Genomic DNA, 19530 nt, shown 5'->3' with positions numbered 1-19530 from the left:
TTAAGGGTTGTGATATAACTGTTCCACAGGCTTAGATGTCAGAGGTTAATATTAGATACTGGCTACACTCCAATATCTGTCTCTTCCTCTAGATTGACTCCCAGGTACTCGTAGCCTACTGCTCCCATGAAGAGGCCCAGTACCTGTTCCAGGTAGCAGGGGAGGTGGGTCTATTGGGGCCTGGCTACATCTGGATCCTCCCCTCCCTTGCGTTGGGCAACACAGAGAGCCCTTCACCTAGCAGCTTCCCCATAGGAGTGATTGGCGTCATCACCGACCAATGGAGGAAGAGTCTGAGGCAGCGGGTCAGAGAGGGAGTGGCCATAGTGGCCAAAGGGGCGGAGAGTTTCAAGAGGCATCAGGGGTTCGTTCCCGAGGGACACAGCGACTGCAACACACCAGTTACACACATTAACAACAACACACTGTTCAGGTGAGTGTGAGGTCACACCCCGTCGCTCTGTGTTTGAGTGTCTGTGTTTGTCGTAGCAGTAGACATACTGAATGTGTGTGTGTGTGTGTGTGTGTGTGTGTGTTTGTCGTAGCAGTAGACATACTGAATGTGTGTGTGTGTGTGTGTGTTTGTCGTAGCAGTAGACATACTGAACGTGTGTGTGTGTGTGTGTGTTTGTCGTAGCAGTAGACATACTGAATGTGTGTGTGTGTGTTTGTCGTAGCAGTAGACATACTGAACGTGTGTGTGTGTGTTTGTCGTAGCAGTAGACATACTGAATGTGTGTGTGTGTGTTTGTCATAGCAGTAGACATACTGAATGTGTGTGTGTGTGTGTATTTGTCATAGCAGTAGACATACTGAATGTGTGTGTGTGTGTGTGTTTGTCGTAGCAGTAGACATACTGAACGTGTGTGTGTGTGTGTGTTTGTGTGTGTTCTAGACACATGCTGAACGTGACATGGGAGCGTAAGGACCTGTCGTTTAATAGTGATGGTTACCTGACAAACCCTTCCATGGTCATCATCGCTTTGAACAGAGACAGACAGTGGGACAAGGTACTGAATGAGTGTGTGTGTTTGTGCGTGTGGACCATGAAACAACCAACCCAGCACTGCCATATTTATGCCCTGCCTCAAAATAACTTGCATACATGAATGTAATCAATACACTGTTTCATCTGGTTAATTACAAACTACCAGTGTTGCTGATGATGTGGTGTACTGTTCTCTCCCATGGCGGTGTCCCGCCCTTCTCCCAAGGGTACGCACACGCACACACACACCTGTCTCCCAAGGGTATGCACACGCGCACACACACCTGTCTCCCAAGGGTAGCCAGAGAGGGTGTAGGTCTACAAAGAGTAATCTCACTGCTACTGTTGAACTCATTTATTCCTGCCCTGCTACAGCAAGACTACTTTATCACGGTCACTGGCTGGCAGGTGTGTTTGTGTGCATGTGTTTCGTGACTGTGCAGACCGAACTCCGGAGTTCCCACAGTCATTCACCGCCCCCTGTCATCTAGCTCATTCGTCAGTGAGAACGTGGCAGTGGGCACTTGTACACTGAGTGGACAAAACAATAAGAACACCTGCTCTTTACATGACAGACTGACCAGGTGACTCCAGGTGAAAGCTATGATCCCTCATTGATGTCACTTGTTAAATCCACGTCAATCAGTGTAGAAGAAGGGGAGGAGACATGTTAAAGAATGATTTTTAAGCCTTGAGACAATTGAGACATGGATTGTGTATGTATGCCATTCAGATGGTGAATGTCCAAGACAAAATATTTAAGTGCATTTGAATGAGGTATTGTAGTAGGTGCCGCTGCTGGGTTTTTTACTCTCAACAGTTTCCTGTGTGTATCAAGAATGGTCCACCATCCAAAGGACATCCTGCCAACTTGACACAACTGGGAAGTATTGGAGTCAACATGGGCCAGCATCTCTGTGGAACGCTTTCGACACCTTGTAGAGTCCATTTCCGACGAATTGAGGCTGTTCTGAGGTGGGGGTGTGGAGGGGTGCAACTCAATATTAAGGTGTTCCTAATGTTTGGTTTACTCAGTGTATATGTGTTTGTGGTGTGACATGTCCATTTCATACCCTCTCTTTTTGACACACTGACAGCACTACACGCTAATGTTTTTACTAAGTCAGGGGAACCATCATCCTATCTAATATTTTACTAAGTCAGGGGAACCATCATCCTATCTAATATTTTACTAAGTCAGGGGGACCATCATCCTATCTAATATTTTACTAAGTCAGGGGGAACCATCATCCTATTTTCCCTCTCTTCTTTCCTATTTTCTTCCTGTGGGGGAAGGGAAGATAGAGCGAGTATAAAGGGAGGGGCAGGGAAGATAGAGAGTATAAAGGGAGGGGCAGGGAAGATAGAGAAAGTTTAAAGGGGGGGTAAGGATAAGAGTTGTAAAAGTGATCGATTTTTAAAAAACTGCCTGAGAAAGGTTCATAACAGTTAAAACAGCATTGAGATTCATAGAGTCAGACACAATAGTGTGGGTTATTTACACTCTACTGGGTCCTTCAATAGTGTTGTAGCTATTTGTACTTCACTATATGCCTAGTAAATTCCTTGTGTTACATTCAGCCAGTCCACCTGTGATTCCCAGTTGTATCAATAATGGTCCACCACCAAAAGGAGATCCAGCCAACTTGACACAACTGTGGGAAGCGTTGGAGACAACATGGGGCCAGCATCCCTGTGTTACATTCAGCCAGGTCCCTTGTGATTCGAAATCAGTATTCGACAACCATCCTTGTCTGAGGAGATTGAGAGATGAGATGGAAACCGGCCATTAGGGGCAACAATAAGCGCCGTTACCTTCAAGTTGGTTTCGGTTTTGCTAGGGCATTGGAGAATGGCGGATGGGCGTAAGCATCTGTCTCTGGTCCCAAAGGTTGCATGTTTGAAATCTTAAGGTTAGGTATTAACTCTGAATGGTTAAGGTAAGGGTTAAGTTTTGGGCTAGGCGTAAAACAAAAATGAATAAAAATAACGTTCTATCGCTGGATTTGAATGTGTAACCTTTGGGACCAGAGGCAGATCCTTCTGAAGTTACGATCATCTGCCTCTGGTGTTTGAATCCAGTGATCAAAAGTTGATTTTGAGATTTTTGTTTTAAGCCTATCCCAAACTCTTAACCCTGTCCTTAAACATTTGGAGTTAATGCCTGAACTTAACCGTAAATACTTTGAAATTTGGAACAATTTCAAAATGTTGAATTTGAGAAACATGGATGAACGTGTAATTCTGACGTGAGACTGTGAGATCTAGTTGGTTACATTAACACTGAAACTGTGGACCTGGATAGACATTAAACTGTGTTGAATTAACATTCAAGCTTTATTGGCATATTTCCCAGAATGCCTTGCCTTTCAAGTGAATTGTAGAGTTACCACCCATGACTGAATTTATTATTGACAGATAGATTATTGTTGCATACATCCATTTTCTCCCCTGGGGACTTCAGTAAGGAAGTTCCTAAATGAATGTGTCATCATTGCTTAAGTAGTAATCCTTGAGAAACTGGTGTTTGGAGGAAATACTGGAGTGGGTGTTCTTAGGCCCGAGACAGGGTTGAGGACTGGCAAACTCTGTCAATAAATCCTCCGAACACTGGCTTCTTGGGCATTACCACTGTTATTTTGATTAATTTATTCATATTATTTCATACCACCACAATATAAACTATTGGCCTATTTATTGCCTTACCTCCTTACTTCATTTGCACACACTGTAGACAGATTTTTCTATTGTGTTATTGATTGTACATTTGTAACTCTGTGTTGTTGTTTTTGTCGCACTGCTATGCTTTATTTTGGCCAGGTCGCAGTTGTAAATGAGAACTTGTTCTCAACTAGCCTACCTGGTTAAATAAAGGTGGGACATTTGTTTTGTTCTAATCTGGGGTTGCCAGTTGACCAAACAGATCTATCAGTTTGGTTGCCATAGACACAACCCAGTCGTTCAGTCTTTTTGTTCTGTATCTGTGGACGAGACCCAGTTGTTGGTTCAAAATGTTCCATTGCCATACTGGCTGGCCATGTTCTTATCCCTTGCTTGCTAGCTAGCCAACTATGGCTAACTTACAGTCAAGTCAAACAGTGCAGCCTGAATAACAGCAAAGTAGCTGCATTTGCATTTGTTTAAGCAGTTTTTTAGCTAAATTTATTTAGATACATCCGTAACAATTAGCTAACGAGGCACAATTTTGCATGGCTTAATGTGCTCTCTCCTCAAGACACTGTTGTTCAGAGGAGCTAGCCAACAATACAGCTAACACAATAATCACTTCTAACTGAAGCTGGAAAAACAGCAAACTAGCGGCACATCATTTAATTTGACCTGTTTTCTATTGATAGTTCTTTGTATGTATATAACAAATTATGCTGAAAAAATTTAATAAAAATTATGCATGATTTCAACTGGCTGAGAAAAGATGCCTGCCTCTCTGTCAGGTCCTGACCCTGACACAATCATTACTATGGGACATCTGGTGATCGAATTTGAATATTGAAACAATGTTGCAATTTTCAGAGAGACAGACAGCAAAGTTTATACAAATCTCCTCTGTTGAAAACGAAATGTTAGTCTAAAAGAAATGTGAGATGAAGTCTAGATGCTTTTTATAGGGTATATCAAGTTGCCTCGCTGGAATGATGAGACAGTGGATTGCTCAGTCAGATGGAACAGAGTAAATAGGCATTTTAACGTCATAGATTTAGCCGGTGGTAACTTGTAGAATAGATACCGTCTGGGCATGCGGTTTTAACCAATCAGCATTCAGGAATAAACCCCCGTTGTGTAAAATATAAACATTTAATACAATGTGTATTTCATAATGCCTTATTTTGAGGCCTTACACCAACAAATACAGTGCCTTGCGAAAGTATTCGGCCCCCTTGAACTTTGCGACCTTTTGCCACATTTCAGGCTTCAAACATAAAGATATAAAACTGTATTTTTTTGTGAAGAATCAACAACAAGTGGGACACAATCATGAAGTGGAACGACATTTATTGGATATTTCAAACTTTTTTAACAAATCAAAAACTGAAAAATTGGGCGTGCAAAATTATTCAGCCCCTTTACTTTCAGTGCAGCAAACTCTCTCCAGAAGTTCAGTGAGGATCTCTGAATGATCCAATGTTGACCTAAATGACTAATGATGATAAATACAATCCACCTGTGTGTAATCAAGTCTCTGTATAAATGCACCTGCACTGTGATAGTCTCAGAGGTCCGTTAAAAGCGCAGAGAGCATCATGAAGAACAAGGAACACACCAGGCAGGTCCGAGATACTGTTGTGAAGAAGTTTAAAGCCGGATTTGGATACAAAAAGATTTCCCAAGCTTTAAACATCCCAAGGAGCACTGTGCAAGCGATAATATTGAAATGGAAGGAGTATCAGACAACTGCAAATCTACCAAGACCTGGCCGTCCCTCTAAACTTTCAGCTCATACAAGGAGAAGACTGATCAGAGGCCCATGATCACTCTGGATGAACTGCAGAGATCTACAGCTGAGGTGGGAGACTCTGTCCATAGGACAACAGTCAGTCGTATATTGCACAAATCTGGCCTTTATGGAAGAGTGGCAAGAAGAAAGCCATTTCTTAAAGATATCCATAAAAAGTGTCGTTTAAAGTTTGCCACAAGCCACCAGGGAGACACACCAAACATGTGGAAGAAGGTGCTCTGGTCAGATGAAACCAAAATTGAACTTTTTGGCAACAATGCAAAACATTATGTTTGGCGTAAAAGCAACACACCATCCCCACTGTCAAACATGGTGGTGGCAGCATCATGGTTGGGCCTGCTTTTCTTCAGCAGGGACAAGGAAGATGGATGGAGCCAAATACAGGACCATTCTGGAAGAAAACCTGATGGAGTCTGCAAAAGACCTGAGACTGGGACGGAGATTTGTCTTCCAACAAGACAATGATCCAAAACATAAAGCAAAATCTACAATGGAATGGTTCAAAAATAAACATATCCAGGTGTTAGAATGGCCAAGTCAAAGTCCAGACCTGAATCCAATCGAGAATCTGTAGAAAGAACTGAAAACTGCTGTTCACAAATGCTCTCCATCCAACCTCACTGAGCTCGAGCTGTTTTGCAAGGAGGAATGGGAAAAAATTTCAGTATCTCGTTGTGCAAAACTGATAGAGACATACCCCAAGCGACTTACAGCTGTAATCGCAGCAAAAGGTGGCGCTACAAAGTATTAACTTAAGGGGGCTGAATCATTTTGTACGCCCAATTTTTCAGTTTTTGATTTGTTAAAAAAGTTTGAAATATCCAAAAAATGTCGTTCCACTTCATGATTGTGTCCCACTTGTTGTTGATTCTTCACAAAAAATACAGTTTTATATCTTTATGTTTGAAGCCTGAAATGTGGCAAAAGGTCGCAAAGTTCAAGGGGGCCGAATACTTTCGCAAGGCACTGTATGTGTTGTTTCAATGACCCAACTACTGGGTTGCAGGCATTGGGTCAGTTCTTTATTTATACATTTAAAAAAAAGCAAGTTTGGTTTGTTGCTTGGCTTAGTAGGGGCATGGCTTTCAGGGAGTTTTTTTTTGACCACCCATGAGAGTAAATGTCATGCCTGTTCATCTGTTCTGTTGAATTGTAATCACGTCATGGTCAAACACTGCCATTTTTGTAGAATTCATGAAGCTTACAGAAATGTATGAATTTCTTAGAAACCTATGCAAATTTCACTGTGATTTCCCCAATAAGATAGTAACTAGGGCTGTTGGTCATGAGTCAGGAAGGCAGTCAAATTCCATGTGACTGTTTAGTCATGTTAATTAGGCTTCTCCAAACTATGATGCTGCTGATGGTCATTAGCAGCCTACCAAACTTGCTAATTGCCTGGTACTCAGCACTCTATTGTCCCTCCAATCCCTCTGACATCAATGCAAATGTATTTGAAAATCTAATCAAACACTTAATGAGATCCCATGAGCTCATGTTGTGCAACATTTATATAGGCTATGCAGTTGAGGGAGAAACAGTGATGGCCGCTAATAGAAAGAGGAGGATCCCATCAGCTTTCTATAGAATAGGCCTATGAAATGTATTGCTCAACTTTCCTAATATTAAGCACATTGCTTATATTTAATAAGGTTTGTAATCACAACTAAAGCAGCCAAATAACTTCTTAATTAAGCACATTAATCAGCTTTACAAGTATAGAGAGTGTAGAGTGTAGAGACTAACTGGCATATACAGTTGAAGTCGGAAGTTTACATACACCTTAGCCAAATCCATTTAAAATCAGTTTTTCACAATTCCTGTTTTTCACAATCCCTGACACTAATCAAAGTAAAAATTCCCTTAGGTCAGTTTATTTTAAGAATGTAAAATGTCAGAACAATAGTAGAGAGAAGGATTTAATTCAGCTTTGATTTATTTCATCACATTCCCAGTGGGTCAGAAGTTTACATACACTCAATTAGTATTTGGTAGCATTGCCTTTAAAATGGTTTAACTTGGGTCAAACGTTTCGTGTAGCCTTCCACAAGCTTCCCACAATAAGTTGGGTGAATTTTGGCCCATTCCTCTTGGCAGAGCTGGTGTAACTGAGTCAGGATTGTTGGCCTCCTTGCTCGCACACACTTTTTCAGTTCTGCCCACACATTTTCTATAGGATTGAGGTCAGGGCTTTGTGGCCATTCCAATACCTTGACTTTGTTGTCCTTAAGCCATTTTGCCACAGCTTTGGGAGTATGCTTGGGGTCATTGTCCATTTGGAAGACCCATTTGCAACCAATCTTTAACTTCCTGACTGATGTCTTGAGATGTTGCTTCAATACATCCACAAAATGTTCCTGCATCATGATGCCATCATCTTTGTGAAGTGCACCCGTCCCTCCTGCATCAAAGCAACCCCGCAACATGATGCTGCCACCCCTGTGCTTCACAGTTGGGATGGTGTTCTTCGTCTTGTAAACTTCCCCCTTTTTCCTCTAAACGTAACGATGGTCATTATGGGCTAAACAGTCCTATTTGTGTTTCATCAGACAAGAGGACATTTCTCCAAAAAGTACGATCTTTGTCCCCATGTGCAGATGCAAACCATAGTCTTGCTTTTTTATGGTGGTTTTGAAACAGTGGTTTCTTCCTTGCTGAGCGGCGTTTCAGGTTATGTCGATATAGGAATCGTTTTACTGTGGATATAGATACTTTTGTACCTGTTTCCTCCAGCATCTTCACAAGGTCCTTTGCTGTTGTTCTGGGATTTATTTGCACTTTTTGCACCAAAGTACATTCATCTCTAGGAGACAGAACGTGTCTCCTTCCTGAGCGGTATGACGGCTGCGTGGTCCCATGGTGTTTACACTTGCGTACTATTGTTTGTACAGATGAATATGGATCCTTCAGGCGTTTGGAAATTGCTCCCAAGGATGAACCAGACTTGTGGTCTACAATTTTGTGGAGGTCTTGGCTGATTTCTTTAGATTTTCCCATGATGTCAAGCAAAGAGGCACTGAGTTTGAAGGTAGGCCTTAAAATACATCCACAGGTATACCTCAAATTGACTCAAATTATGTCAATTAGCCTATCAGAAGCGTCTAAAGCCATGACAACATTTTCTGGAATTTTCCAAGCTGTTTAAAGGCACAGTCAATTTAGTGTGTGTAAACTTCTGACCCACTGGAATTGTGATACAGTGAATTATGAGTGAAATAATCTGTCCGTAAACAATTGTTGGAAAAATGACTTGTGTCATGCACAAAGTAGATGTACTAACCAACTTGCCAAACTATAGTTTGTTTAACAAGAAATTTGTGGAGTGGTTGAAAAACAGGTTTTAATGACTCCAACCTAAGTTTAAGTAAACTTCCGACTTCAACTGTATAAGCAGCGCTTAAGTTTCAAATTGGGGGAAGATAATTCTCACCATAAGAATGCACTTTTACAACATATGGAAGTTGTGTTATCTGCTAATGGAACATTCACGTTTATAGCCTGCTACCATGTGCACATTGTTATGCTTATAATGTGAAGAAATAGCCTAACAGTTTATCAAACATTTTAAGCAAAACATTCTGATCTGTTGTGTCATCCACATTTCATAAACGTTTATGTCATGCTAGTGGTTGTATTCATTTGGGATCTCTCACATCCCACAACTGTCCCAGATTATGTTTGGAATATGTATTTCTCATACAGAATAGAATAGGTTCGACTTTTGTACTATGGGGGATAGTATATTTAAATAGGCTATTGCTTTTCGTATGTCCTACTCATCTTGTTGTCTGACGAAAAGTAAAAGTGGACAATTCTTCCAATATGCGCCTCGGAATTGGATAAAGACGCGCGCAGTTGCGTCCCTGATGTGTCTTCATTTGTAGCCTGTGAGAAAGATCACGTGACTGAGAGCCATGAGAGCGAGAGGCGCTTCCGATTGCGCAGCACACTCCGGGAGAAGGGCACAACGCAGCGCTCCGGGCCGCAAAATTCATGGATTTTTTTTTGTGTGCATTACCACATTACCACCACAAAGGGGATGCCACCGTGAAATTCGAGGCATTATAAAGTGCTTGTCAAATTGTGAATGAGAGACTATTGGAGTGTGTGCAGCCTGCGCAAAAAAACAAAGCAGAGCTCATGCCTTTCAAGCAACTTTTTTTCAAATCATCATTAGTCTTTCATCATGCAGCCTTACAATCTATTAAAAATCAAAACATAAGGCCCAACGTTTGTAGAACAACTAAAGTTGCATTAATAACTCTGTCACTATAGGAGTTTCTTTGTTAACAGCTCAACACAGAATAGCAACATGTGCAAACCCTCAAATTATTTGCAGCCAATATTTATATTTTATTCAGCTTTGTTTAATTGTATTGTTCAATACTATAAAATAATGCCACGGAATTCTAAGCAAATCTTGTCTGCTAAATGAACTAGTGTAGCCCACAGCCATTTGGCATAGCCAGATCAGGGCCAACATAAGGACAACTCAGAGTAAGCTATTCTGTTCTTCTGAAATAGACTATATTTTCTTCATGTCATGCTTCCTTAGACCTGTCTAAAATAAATAATGGATGTATTGTAAAGGTGTAGGCTATATCATATGGATATATTAGTTTTTAAAAAGGAAGCCAGGAGAGGCTATGTTTGGAAGCCATGAGAAGCTAAATGTGTTTATGTTAATTAACTTTGTGACCGCCACAGCCCTAATAGTAACCACTTTGTTGCAATATGTAAAAAAATGAAGTTACATTTTTTTTATTAGAATATGTAATGTGCGATAACAGTCTTGGCGAGCAGGCGATATCCTTGTCCCATCGCGCACTAGCGACTCCTGTGGCGGGCGCAGTGCACGCTGACCAGGTCGCCAGGTGCATGGTGTTTCCTCCGACACATTGGTGCGGCTGGCTTCCGGGTTGGATGCGTGCTGTGTTAAGAAGCAGTGCGGCTTGGTTGGGTTGTGTTTCGGAGGATGCATGGCTTTTGACCTTCGTCTCTCCCGAGCCTGTACGGGAGTTGTAGCGATGAGACAAGATAGTAACTACTAACAATTGGATACCACAAAATTGGGGAGAATAAGGGGGTTAAAATATATATATATATAATAAAAAAATAAGGCCTTATGAAATATATATTGTGTTGTGTTAAATTATAAGACCTACAAAATAACATATTCGCTCAGGATCTCACTTGGTAATGTCCCAAGGACAAACAAGTGATTAATGCAACACTGATGTCTCTGTCACTAACAAATACTGTCCTGGGTGGTAACTCTACAATTAGCTCGAAAAGGCATTCTGGGAAATAAGGTTTTACACTAAGTGGTGTGTTAATTTAACACTTTCCAGTGTTTATACAAGTCCACACTTTCAATGTTCATTTAACACTTTCTAGTGCTATACAGGTCCACACCTTCAGTGTTCATCTAACATTCTCAGTTTTGATTTGACCCTGGAGAATTTGCTGTGTACAAATCAGCAGAGCTATGACTGGGGGGATGGAGTGGGGAGCTCCAGGGCCGGATGCTGGGTGACAAATGGAGCCCCAATAGGGTTAAGCGAGGGCAGGTTCTTAACGGGGGATCATTGTATCCTCTGGAGCTCGGCTCTGGGTCACAATCCTGGATCAGCCTGTCTCAGATCTACAGCACTGAGTTCTTCCTCCTACTCTTTCTGTCCCTCTCTCTTCCTACTCTATCTCTCTAACTCTGCCATCTCTCTCTCTCTCTCAACATCTACCTCAACCTCTCTATCTCTCTCAACCTCTCTCTCTCTCTCTCTCGCTACCCCCCCCCCCCCCCCCCCCCACTCCACCCAGGTGGGGACATTAGAGCGGGGTATCCTCCAGGTGCGTTATCCGGTGTGGCCTCGATATGGTAGTTTTCTCGAGCCGGTATCAGATGATCGCCACCTGACGGTAGCCACTTTGGAGGAGAGGCCCTTCGTCATCGTAGAGAACGTGGACCCCGACACGGGAACCTGTGTACGCAACACCGTGCCCTGCCGACGCCAGTCCAACCGCACCGAGAGGTATGCATGCACTCACTCACTCACACACAAAACAACATGCAAATTGCAGATTTATGCTCACACAACAGCCTGCACATATCTGGTAAGCACATACTGGATGGTACATTTTGAGATCAGGACGTTTTTATAGGAGACAACCACAAGACAACCACAGTACAACCACAAGACAACCACAGTACAACCACAAGACAACCACAGTACAACCACAAGACAACCACAGTACAACCACAAGACAACCACAGTACAACCACAAGACAACCACAGTACAACCACAAGACAACCACAAGACAACCACAGTACAACCACAAGACAACCACAAGACAACCATAATACAACCATGACATCTTTTACACACCTGTAATATACCTGCTGTACGTCCCTTTGACATTCCCGTGAGTCACACATCAATGATGGATCCACTGTGTGTGTGTTTGTGTGTGCAAGACTTGAATCCCTTCACGACATAACACCGCTGGCATATTAATGGAAGTGTGTTTGTGTGCGTGCGTGTGCATGTGTTTGTGTGTCAGTGTGGCATATTAATGGTGGAAAGATGTGTGGGGAGAGTGGTTGAGTGCGATGGCACATTGATTGGCCGTAAAGAAGATTTATCTGCCAACGCTGGCACATCTATCATGGTAGGATAGAAACAACACAACCCCCTCTCTCTCTTTCCCTCCTCTCTCTGTCTCTCTCTCTTTCCCTCCTCTCTCTCTCTCTCTCTCTCTCTTTCCCTCCTCTCTCTGTTTCTCTTTCTCTTTCCCTCTTCTCTCTCTCTCTCTCTGTCTCTCTCTCTCTCTGTCTCTCTCTCCCTCCCCACCCTGTTTGGGTTGCAATCAACACTCCCGGGCTACTAGGGAAAAACAGAGAGAGAGAGAGCGTGAGCGAGAGAGAGAAAGAGAGAGAGAGAAAGAGAGCGTGAGCAAGATAAGGAGAAAGGAGAGTTAATGAATGCAAAGTAGAGGTTAACCAGTTAATCATACTGTATGTTGGTGACACAGCTATTCTCCGTAGCAGATGTTTGGTGTAATTGCAAGGTTTTTAAAACATTAAAACTCCTCTTTTTTTTTGGACAGTGGCTGGTCTCATTGGCAAGATAACTGAAGTCCATTAAGTGAGGGTAGGATAAGGCACAGTTATAAGGCACTATCAGTACTGACTATGGGTTAGCAGTTAGAGTGCTGCTGTGTGATTCTACATACTGTTTGATGCTTTGTCTGGGTGGAATCCTAACTTATCTATGTGTGGACATCTTACTGTAATGTAGTGGCTACCTGGATGCACAGAGTTAATGAGAGTTGTATTGTATTGGCAGTAAGTTCAAGTGCAGCACTGCAGGCATAGTTAGGGCCAGTATAGGCATTAGTGGGTACACCACTGGCAAACTCCTCACTGAAACATTCATTCTCAAGATTCCTTCCCCATTATTTTCTCTTCCTCCCTCGCAACTCTAGATTTCTCTCTTCCTTCCTCTGGGCACATCGTTTTATACTCCTGTTGTTTCAGGGAAGAATGGAGACATCGCTAACCGTCGGGGGTATGTGTGTGCGCGTAGATCTGGGGGAGATAGAGAAAGCGGTTTCATCATTGTGTGTCTCACACACACACACACACACACACACACACACACACACACACACACACACACACACACACACACACACACACACACACACACACACACACACACACACACACACACACACACACACACAAAGTCTTGTGCAGCTAACCTTGTGGGGACATTCAGTTCCATTCAAAATCCTATTTTCCTTCACCTAACCCTAGCCCTAAAACTAACTCTAGCTCTAGCTCCTAACCCCTAACCCTAAAACTAACTCTAGCTCCTAACCCCTAACCCTAACCCTAACCCTAACCCTAACCCTAAAACTAACTCTAGCTCCTAACCCCTAACCCTAAAACTAACTCTAGCTCCTAACCCCTAACCCTAACCCTAACCCTAAAACTAACTCTAGCTCCTAACCCCTAACCCTAACCCTAAACTTAACCCTAACCCTAATCTTAACCCAAAAACCTAACCTTGATCATAACCCTAAACCTAACCCTAGCTTCTAACCCTAACCCTAAACCTAGCTCCTAACCCTAAGCCTAAAACTAACCCTAACCCTAAAACTAACCCTAAAACTAACCCTAACCCTAAAACTAACCCTAAAACTAACCCTAACACTAATTCTAACCTTAACGCTAAATGACTACAAATAGCATTTGACCTTGTGGTCAAAGTTGGTCAAATATGAGTTTTTTTGCCATTTCGAAGTCCCCACATGTATAGTAAAACACGTCCACACACACACACACACACACACACACACACACACACACACACACACACACACACACACACACACACACACACACACACACACACACACACACACACACACACACACACACACACACACACACACACACACACACACACAGACTCATTGCTCTTAACCTACAGCGTTTAGCCAAGGCAGCTAGTGAGACGAAGGTGAGACGAAGGAGACAAGGACAGAACTATTTAACAACAACCATCCTTCTCTCTATTCATCCCCCTCTCTCTCTGTCCTCCCCCTCTACCTACACATCATTAGACAGTGGGGTCGAGGGGAGGCTGGAGGTGACAGATCATCACTGCTCTGTGTGTGTGTGTGTGTCAGTGTTTCACCAAACACCATAATTCCCTGTGTTTAGAGTATGTCTCAGGCACTCAGACTGCACTAAGTGTGTGTGTGTGTGTGTGCGTGTGTGAGTGAGTGAGTGTCTCAGGGATACCGATTTCCTGTTGTCTTTCCTGTCTGCAGACCAGGTCCTTGATTCCCAGTCGTTAGTACAGACCACACTCCTCCCTCCTCTGCTCTGCTCTGATGCTGTTTAGCTTATTGATCTCATAGGTCTCACAGAGCTACTGCTGTTTAACAGGTCAATTAGAGGACCTATCAGGTCAATTAGAGGACCTATCAGGTCAATTAGGAGTTGCTCTTCTTTCTCCTAAAACTTACTGTTCGTGACATACGTTCTGTTCAGTGTGTGTGTGTCTGTGTGTTCCTCCTCTCCCTACAGTATTGTGGGTCACTCGGAGCCCTACACCAAGCTGTGCTGTAAGGGGTTCTGCATCGACATTCTGAAGAAACTGTCTCGCACCATCAAGTTCTCCTACGACCTCTACCTGGTCACTAACGGGAAACATGGAAAGATGATCAGTGGCATCTGGAACGGCATGATCGGAGAGGTGAGAGGAACTCCAGCACCAAACTCTCCCAGTAATGTAGGACTTTACAACACAGAGGCGGTGGCTAGAGGCTAGAGAGGCGGGACCAGCAGCTGGAAGGTTGCTGGTTGAAATCCCAGGCAGGAAGATAACAATTGGAAGATAAATGAACTTCCCCTGTGAACAGCTCCAGAGCTTCTACTCCTAAATCTGTGCTGTGTGTTTGTTGGGACCAGGAGAGAGGCAGTGGTCAGAGGTAGACTGGGTAGGTAGGTGTACAGCATCTCTTTGATGGTTGATTGTATCTTGGGTTAATGGTGTGTGACAACATGTTCATATGGTGCTGAAGACACATCAAACACATCCTAAAGGCGTACGCCTGAACAGGTGTTCCTCATGACATCATCCCCGCCTGCATCCCCATGCCCAGAGGCTCAATGCCATTTGATACATGTTGAGGTAATGCAAGAGAGAGAAAAAAATGCTATAATGTGCAATTCTTACATTGACAGAGGGATGAAGCACAGTAGATCATGTTTTAAGTTGTATGATGTATCACCCTGCCCCCCCCCCCCCCGTCTGATTCCTCCCCCTCTCCTCCCTCTCTCCCAGGTGTTCTACAGGAAAGCAGACATGGCCATAGGTTCTCTCACCATAAATGAGGAGCGTTCTGAGATCATCGACTTCTCCGTGCCATTCGTCGAGACCGGCATCAGCGTCATGGTTGCCCGTAGCAATGGGACTGTCTCCCCCTCCGCCTTCCTCGGTGAGATAGTTGGATTGATTCATTGATTGATTGTCTTTATATAATGTAAATATCATTTGATCTGAGGTAAGTTTAGTGTTAGTACTCCAATAGTTAACATTATAATATTGGGAGTATAGTCTGATTCTAGGTCTGTGTCAAACAGTGATTTACCTGGATTGCCGGCCATGATGCCTCTCCTCACGGAAGCAGCATGACAGCTAGCTCCCATGGCAACGCTCAGTGCATGTTTGTGTGTTTGTGTGTGTGTGTGTTTGTGTTTGGCCTACTTTACTGGGTTCTGTCTCAGTGGTCTGTTTCCGTTTTAGGTAACTTTCGATTTATCCTGCAGATACAACTACATCATACATAAACCCTGAAACAACCAAATCAAAATGAAAACAAGTTGGAGGATATTTTCCCATGTTAAAATGAGTCATTTTTATCTCTGCCTTTTCTCTCCCTGAGCTGCTCAGTATGTATCATTGCTTTGTTTGAGCCTGGCAGTAGACAAGCTTATACGACAACCAAAGCAATGGATGAACAATCCAATGACTGTCTTTAAGTCTTCTGTAGATACTATACCTGGTGACATTATTAGCCATATTTGGCCAGTCCAAAAGACCTAAAAAGAAATATCCCTCCCTCCCGCCCTCTCTCTCCCTCCTCCTTGTCTCTCCTCCTCTCTCCCAGAGCCCTATAGCCCAGCGGTGTGGGTTATGATGTTTGTAATGTGCCTGACCGTGGTAGCTGTGACTGTATTCGTGTTCGAGTACTTCAGTCCTGTCGGCTACAACCGCAGCTTGGTCAGCGCTAAAGGTGAGTTGTGGCACAGCTGCTGCTACCCTGGCTGTAGCGCCGAGGGCTCACACAGGAGACTTGGGTTGAAACTCAGCTGGTAATTAACCCTGCTTATTCACCCAAACACAGGGAAGTGTATGAGAGGGGTGGTAGGGTTAGGTGAAAATAAGAAAAGGAAATATATTTTAAAAGCATATTTTATATACATATTTACACAAAATATATATGGGGGATTGGAAATGATGCAGACAATTACATTGATGGAAGCTACAATCTATCTGCGATATTAAAGCTGATCTACCCCCTAAAATAATAAATAATTATAATAATAATAAAACTGCTTATTCACACAAACACAGGAAAGTGAGAGTTGTTTATCGGCTACATTAGTATGGGAAACGGCTGTGTCCTACTACACAAAAAACTCTGACATGCTAGAAACAGAAGCTAGGAGGTGCCAAGTGGTTTTAGGCAGGTATTGACACAGAATGCCAGACCCGAGAGTTCCTGGGAGAGTGGGGTATAGCACTGCACTCAACAAAGACGGCTAATCAATCCCAGCATGCCGAGCTGCCAGAGCCCGCTCTCGTCTCGCGGTCTGAAAGGTCACTTCCTGGTTTAATTAGTGTTTGTCGCTAGGCTAATCTGATGGAGATGGATTTGGCTTCTCCAAGCTGGCAAAGATGAATGGGCTGAGTCTGTGTTCCCCAATACGACAGACAGCTAGAGGCAGGCTAGCAGCTAACACTGTGTTACACAACACAAGAGGCAGGCTAGTGGCTAACACTGTGTTACACAACTAGAGGCAGGCTAGTGGCTAACACTGTGTTACACAACAGGACACACAACTAGAGGCAGACTAGCAGCTAACATTGTGTTACCCAACACAACAGAACCAGGGGAAAGCTAATGGCTAACACTGTGTTACACAACACACAACTAGAGGCAGGCTAGTAGCTAACATTGTGTTACACAACACGACACACAGCTAGAGGCAGACTTGCAGCTAACACTGTGTTACCCAACACAACTAGAGGCAGGCTAGTGGCTAACACCGTGTTACACAACTAGAGGCAGGCTAGCGGCTAACACTGTGTTACCCAACACGACACACAGCTAGAGGCAGTCTAACGGCAAACCCTTCAGTGACTAGTCTAATGCTGAGAGGATTGTTAATGATGCTGTGTTCAGTGCTGCTGCTGGGTTGAATGATGGGATGGGGAACAACCTATGAATGGAAACGTGATAGAGAGATGAAAAGGTCAAAATTCTATTAGGTCTAGTAAGGGGCTGTACAAACAAGCTAATTGGAAATGCATGATACAGCCATCAACAGTATAGGAAAATGGATGTATGTTTCATTACACACATCAATAACATGAACATATGTTTCCTTACACACATCAACATGGACATATTTTTCATTACACACATCAATAACTTGGACGTATATTGTACATCTGCTAATGATACTGTTATGATACAATGAGTATATTAACCAAACCCCCCCCCCCCCCCCCAGCGGCAGGAGGTCCTACCTTCACCATAGGGAAGTCAGTGTGGTTGCTTTGGGGCATCGTGTTCAATAACTCAGTCCCCATCGAGAACCCTAAAGGAACCACCAGTAAGATCATGGTGCTGGTGTGGGCCTTCTTCGCGGTCATCTTCCTAGCCTCCTACACCGCCAACCTGGCTGCCTTCATGATCCAGGAGCAGTACATAGACACTGTGTCTGGACTGTCTGACAAGAAGGTAGGACAGTTAATCAATCCCCGAGTCGTCCACCAATCCATCTATCCTGATAACTGTTCTCTTGTAGCTCATCTTGTCAAAGATCATCCCTGTCATTCAATAGCTCACATATGTGAACACAGACACACACCACATACACCACTGTAACGCTCGTCGTTGTAAGGTAGAGTGGGCCAAAGCCAAGCGTGGAAAGTGTTCATGTTCTTTATTGTCAAGAATCACTCAAACAAAAATAACGAATACAAAAACGAAAGCGAACAGTTCCGTCAGGCACAGATAAACGGAAAACACCCCACAAAACCCAAACGAAAATGACAACTTATATATGATCCCCAATCAGAGACAACGATAGACAGCCGCCTCTGATTGGGAACCACACTTGGCAAAAACAACAAAGAAATAGAAAACAGATTCTCCCACCCTGACCTAACCAACCAGAGAATAAATAAGGATCTCTAAGGTCAGGGCGTGACAACCACACACATTCTTCATTCAGCTCGCTATTCCTAAGCATAATCACAGACGAAAATGACAAGCGACACATTTTGTTTTAGAGATCCAGAGAGCGAGAAACAGAGAGAAACACAGGAACAGATCAACTGTAATGATGTGCGCTGAGAGTCGGGAAGCAAGTTCAGAAAGCGAGTGATTTCGTCTTTAAACAAAACATAATACAAAACAAGAAACACAACCAACGCACAACCCATGAAACTGAAACAATTACACCTGGAGAAGGAACCAAAGGGAGTGACATATAGGAAAGGTAATCAAGGAGGTGATGGAGTCCAAGTGAGTGTCATAATACGCTGATGCGAGTAACGATGGTGACAGGTGTGCGCCATAACGAGCAGCCTGGTGACCTAAAGGCTGGAGAAGGAGCACGTGACAAAAACAAAGAGACAGAGATAAACAGAGAGATACAGAAAGAGAAACCAACAAACAGAGAGATGATCCAATAATGTAATGGTTTTCTTCCTGGGAAGGAGAGGAGGACCAAAATGCAGCGTGGTTATTTATAAACATCTTTAATGAACGATGAAAACGTGAACAATCTACAAAATAAGAAACCGTGGAAAACCCGAAACAGTCCTAACTGGTGCAAAACACAGAGACAGGAACAATCACCCACGAAATACCCAAAGAATATGGCTACCTAAATATGGTTCCCAATCAGAGACAACGATAAACACCAGCCTCTGATTGAGAACAACTCTAGGCAACCATAGACTAACCTAGAATACTACACTGAACAAAACCCCATCAATCTACAAAAACCCCTAGACAAGACAAACACATAATCACCCATGTCACACCCTGGCCTAACCACAATAATAAAGAAAAGGCGTGACAAATAAACAGAGAGAGACACAGAGAGAGATAAACCATTAGACAGAGAGATACAGAGAGATAAACCATTAAACAGAGAGATACAGAGAGATAAACCATTAGACAGAGAGAAACTGAGAGATAAACCAATAACTAGAGCGATGCAGAGAGATAAACCATTAAACAGAGAGATAC

The 19530-nt window shown here is 43.2% G+C and overlaps 1 protein-coding gene across 1 annotated transcript in view; it reads left to right on the top strand.

Annotated features, from left to right (window-relative positions):
* LOC110492826 (glutamate receptor ionotropic, NMDA 2C-like) overlaps positions 1 to 19530 on the top strand; it is a 68167-nt gene that overhangs the window by 27980 nt on the left and 20657 nt on the right. The window contains exons 6-12 of the mRNA XM_090201636.1: positions 93 to 433; positions 896 to 1010; positions 11283 to 11494; positions 14564 to 14732; positions 15324 to 15477; positions 16150 to 16275; positions 17780 to 18009. Coding sequence (XP_090057762.1) covers positions 93 to 433; positions 896 to 1010; positions 11283 to 11494; positions 14564 to 14732; positions 15324 to 15477; positions 16150 to 16275; positions 17780 to 18009 — 1347 coding nt within the window. The remainder of the gene's footprint in view (positions 1 to 92; positions 434 to 895; positions 1011 to 11282; positions 11495 to 14563; positions 14733 to 15323; positions 15478 to 16149; positions 16276 to 17779; positions 18010 to 19530) is intronic.

Source organism: Oncorhynchus mykiss, chromosome 16, assembly GCF_057628025.1.
Source record: "Oncorhynchus mykiss isolate SJ-2025 chromosome 16, ASM5762802v1, whole genome shotgun sequence".
Lineage (NCBI taxonomy): Eukaryota > Metazoa > Chordata > Actinopteri > Salmoniformes > Salmonidae > Oncorhynchus > Oncorhynchus mykiss.
Note: the sequence above shows the minus strand (reverse complement) of the source record. Positions and strands in the feature narration are given on the sequence as shown.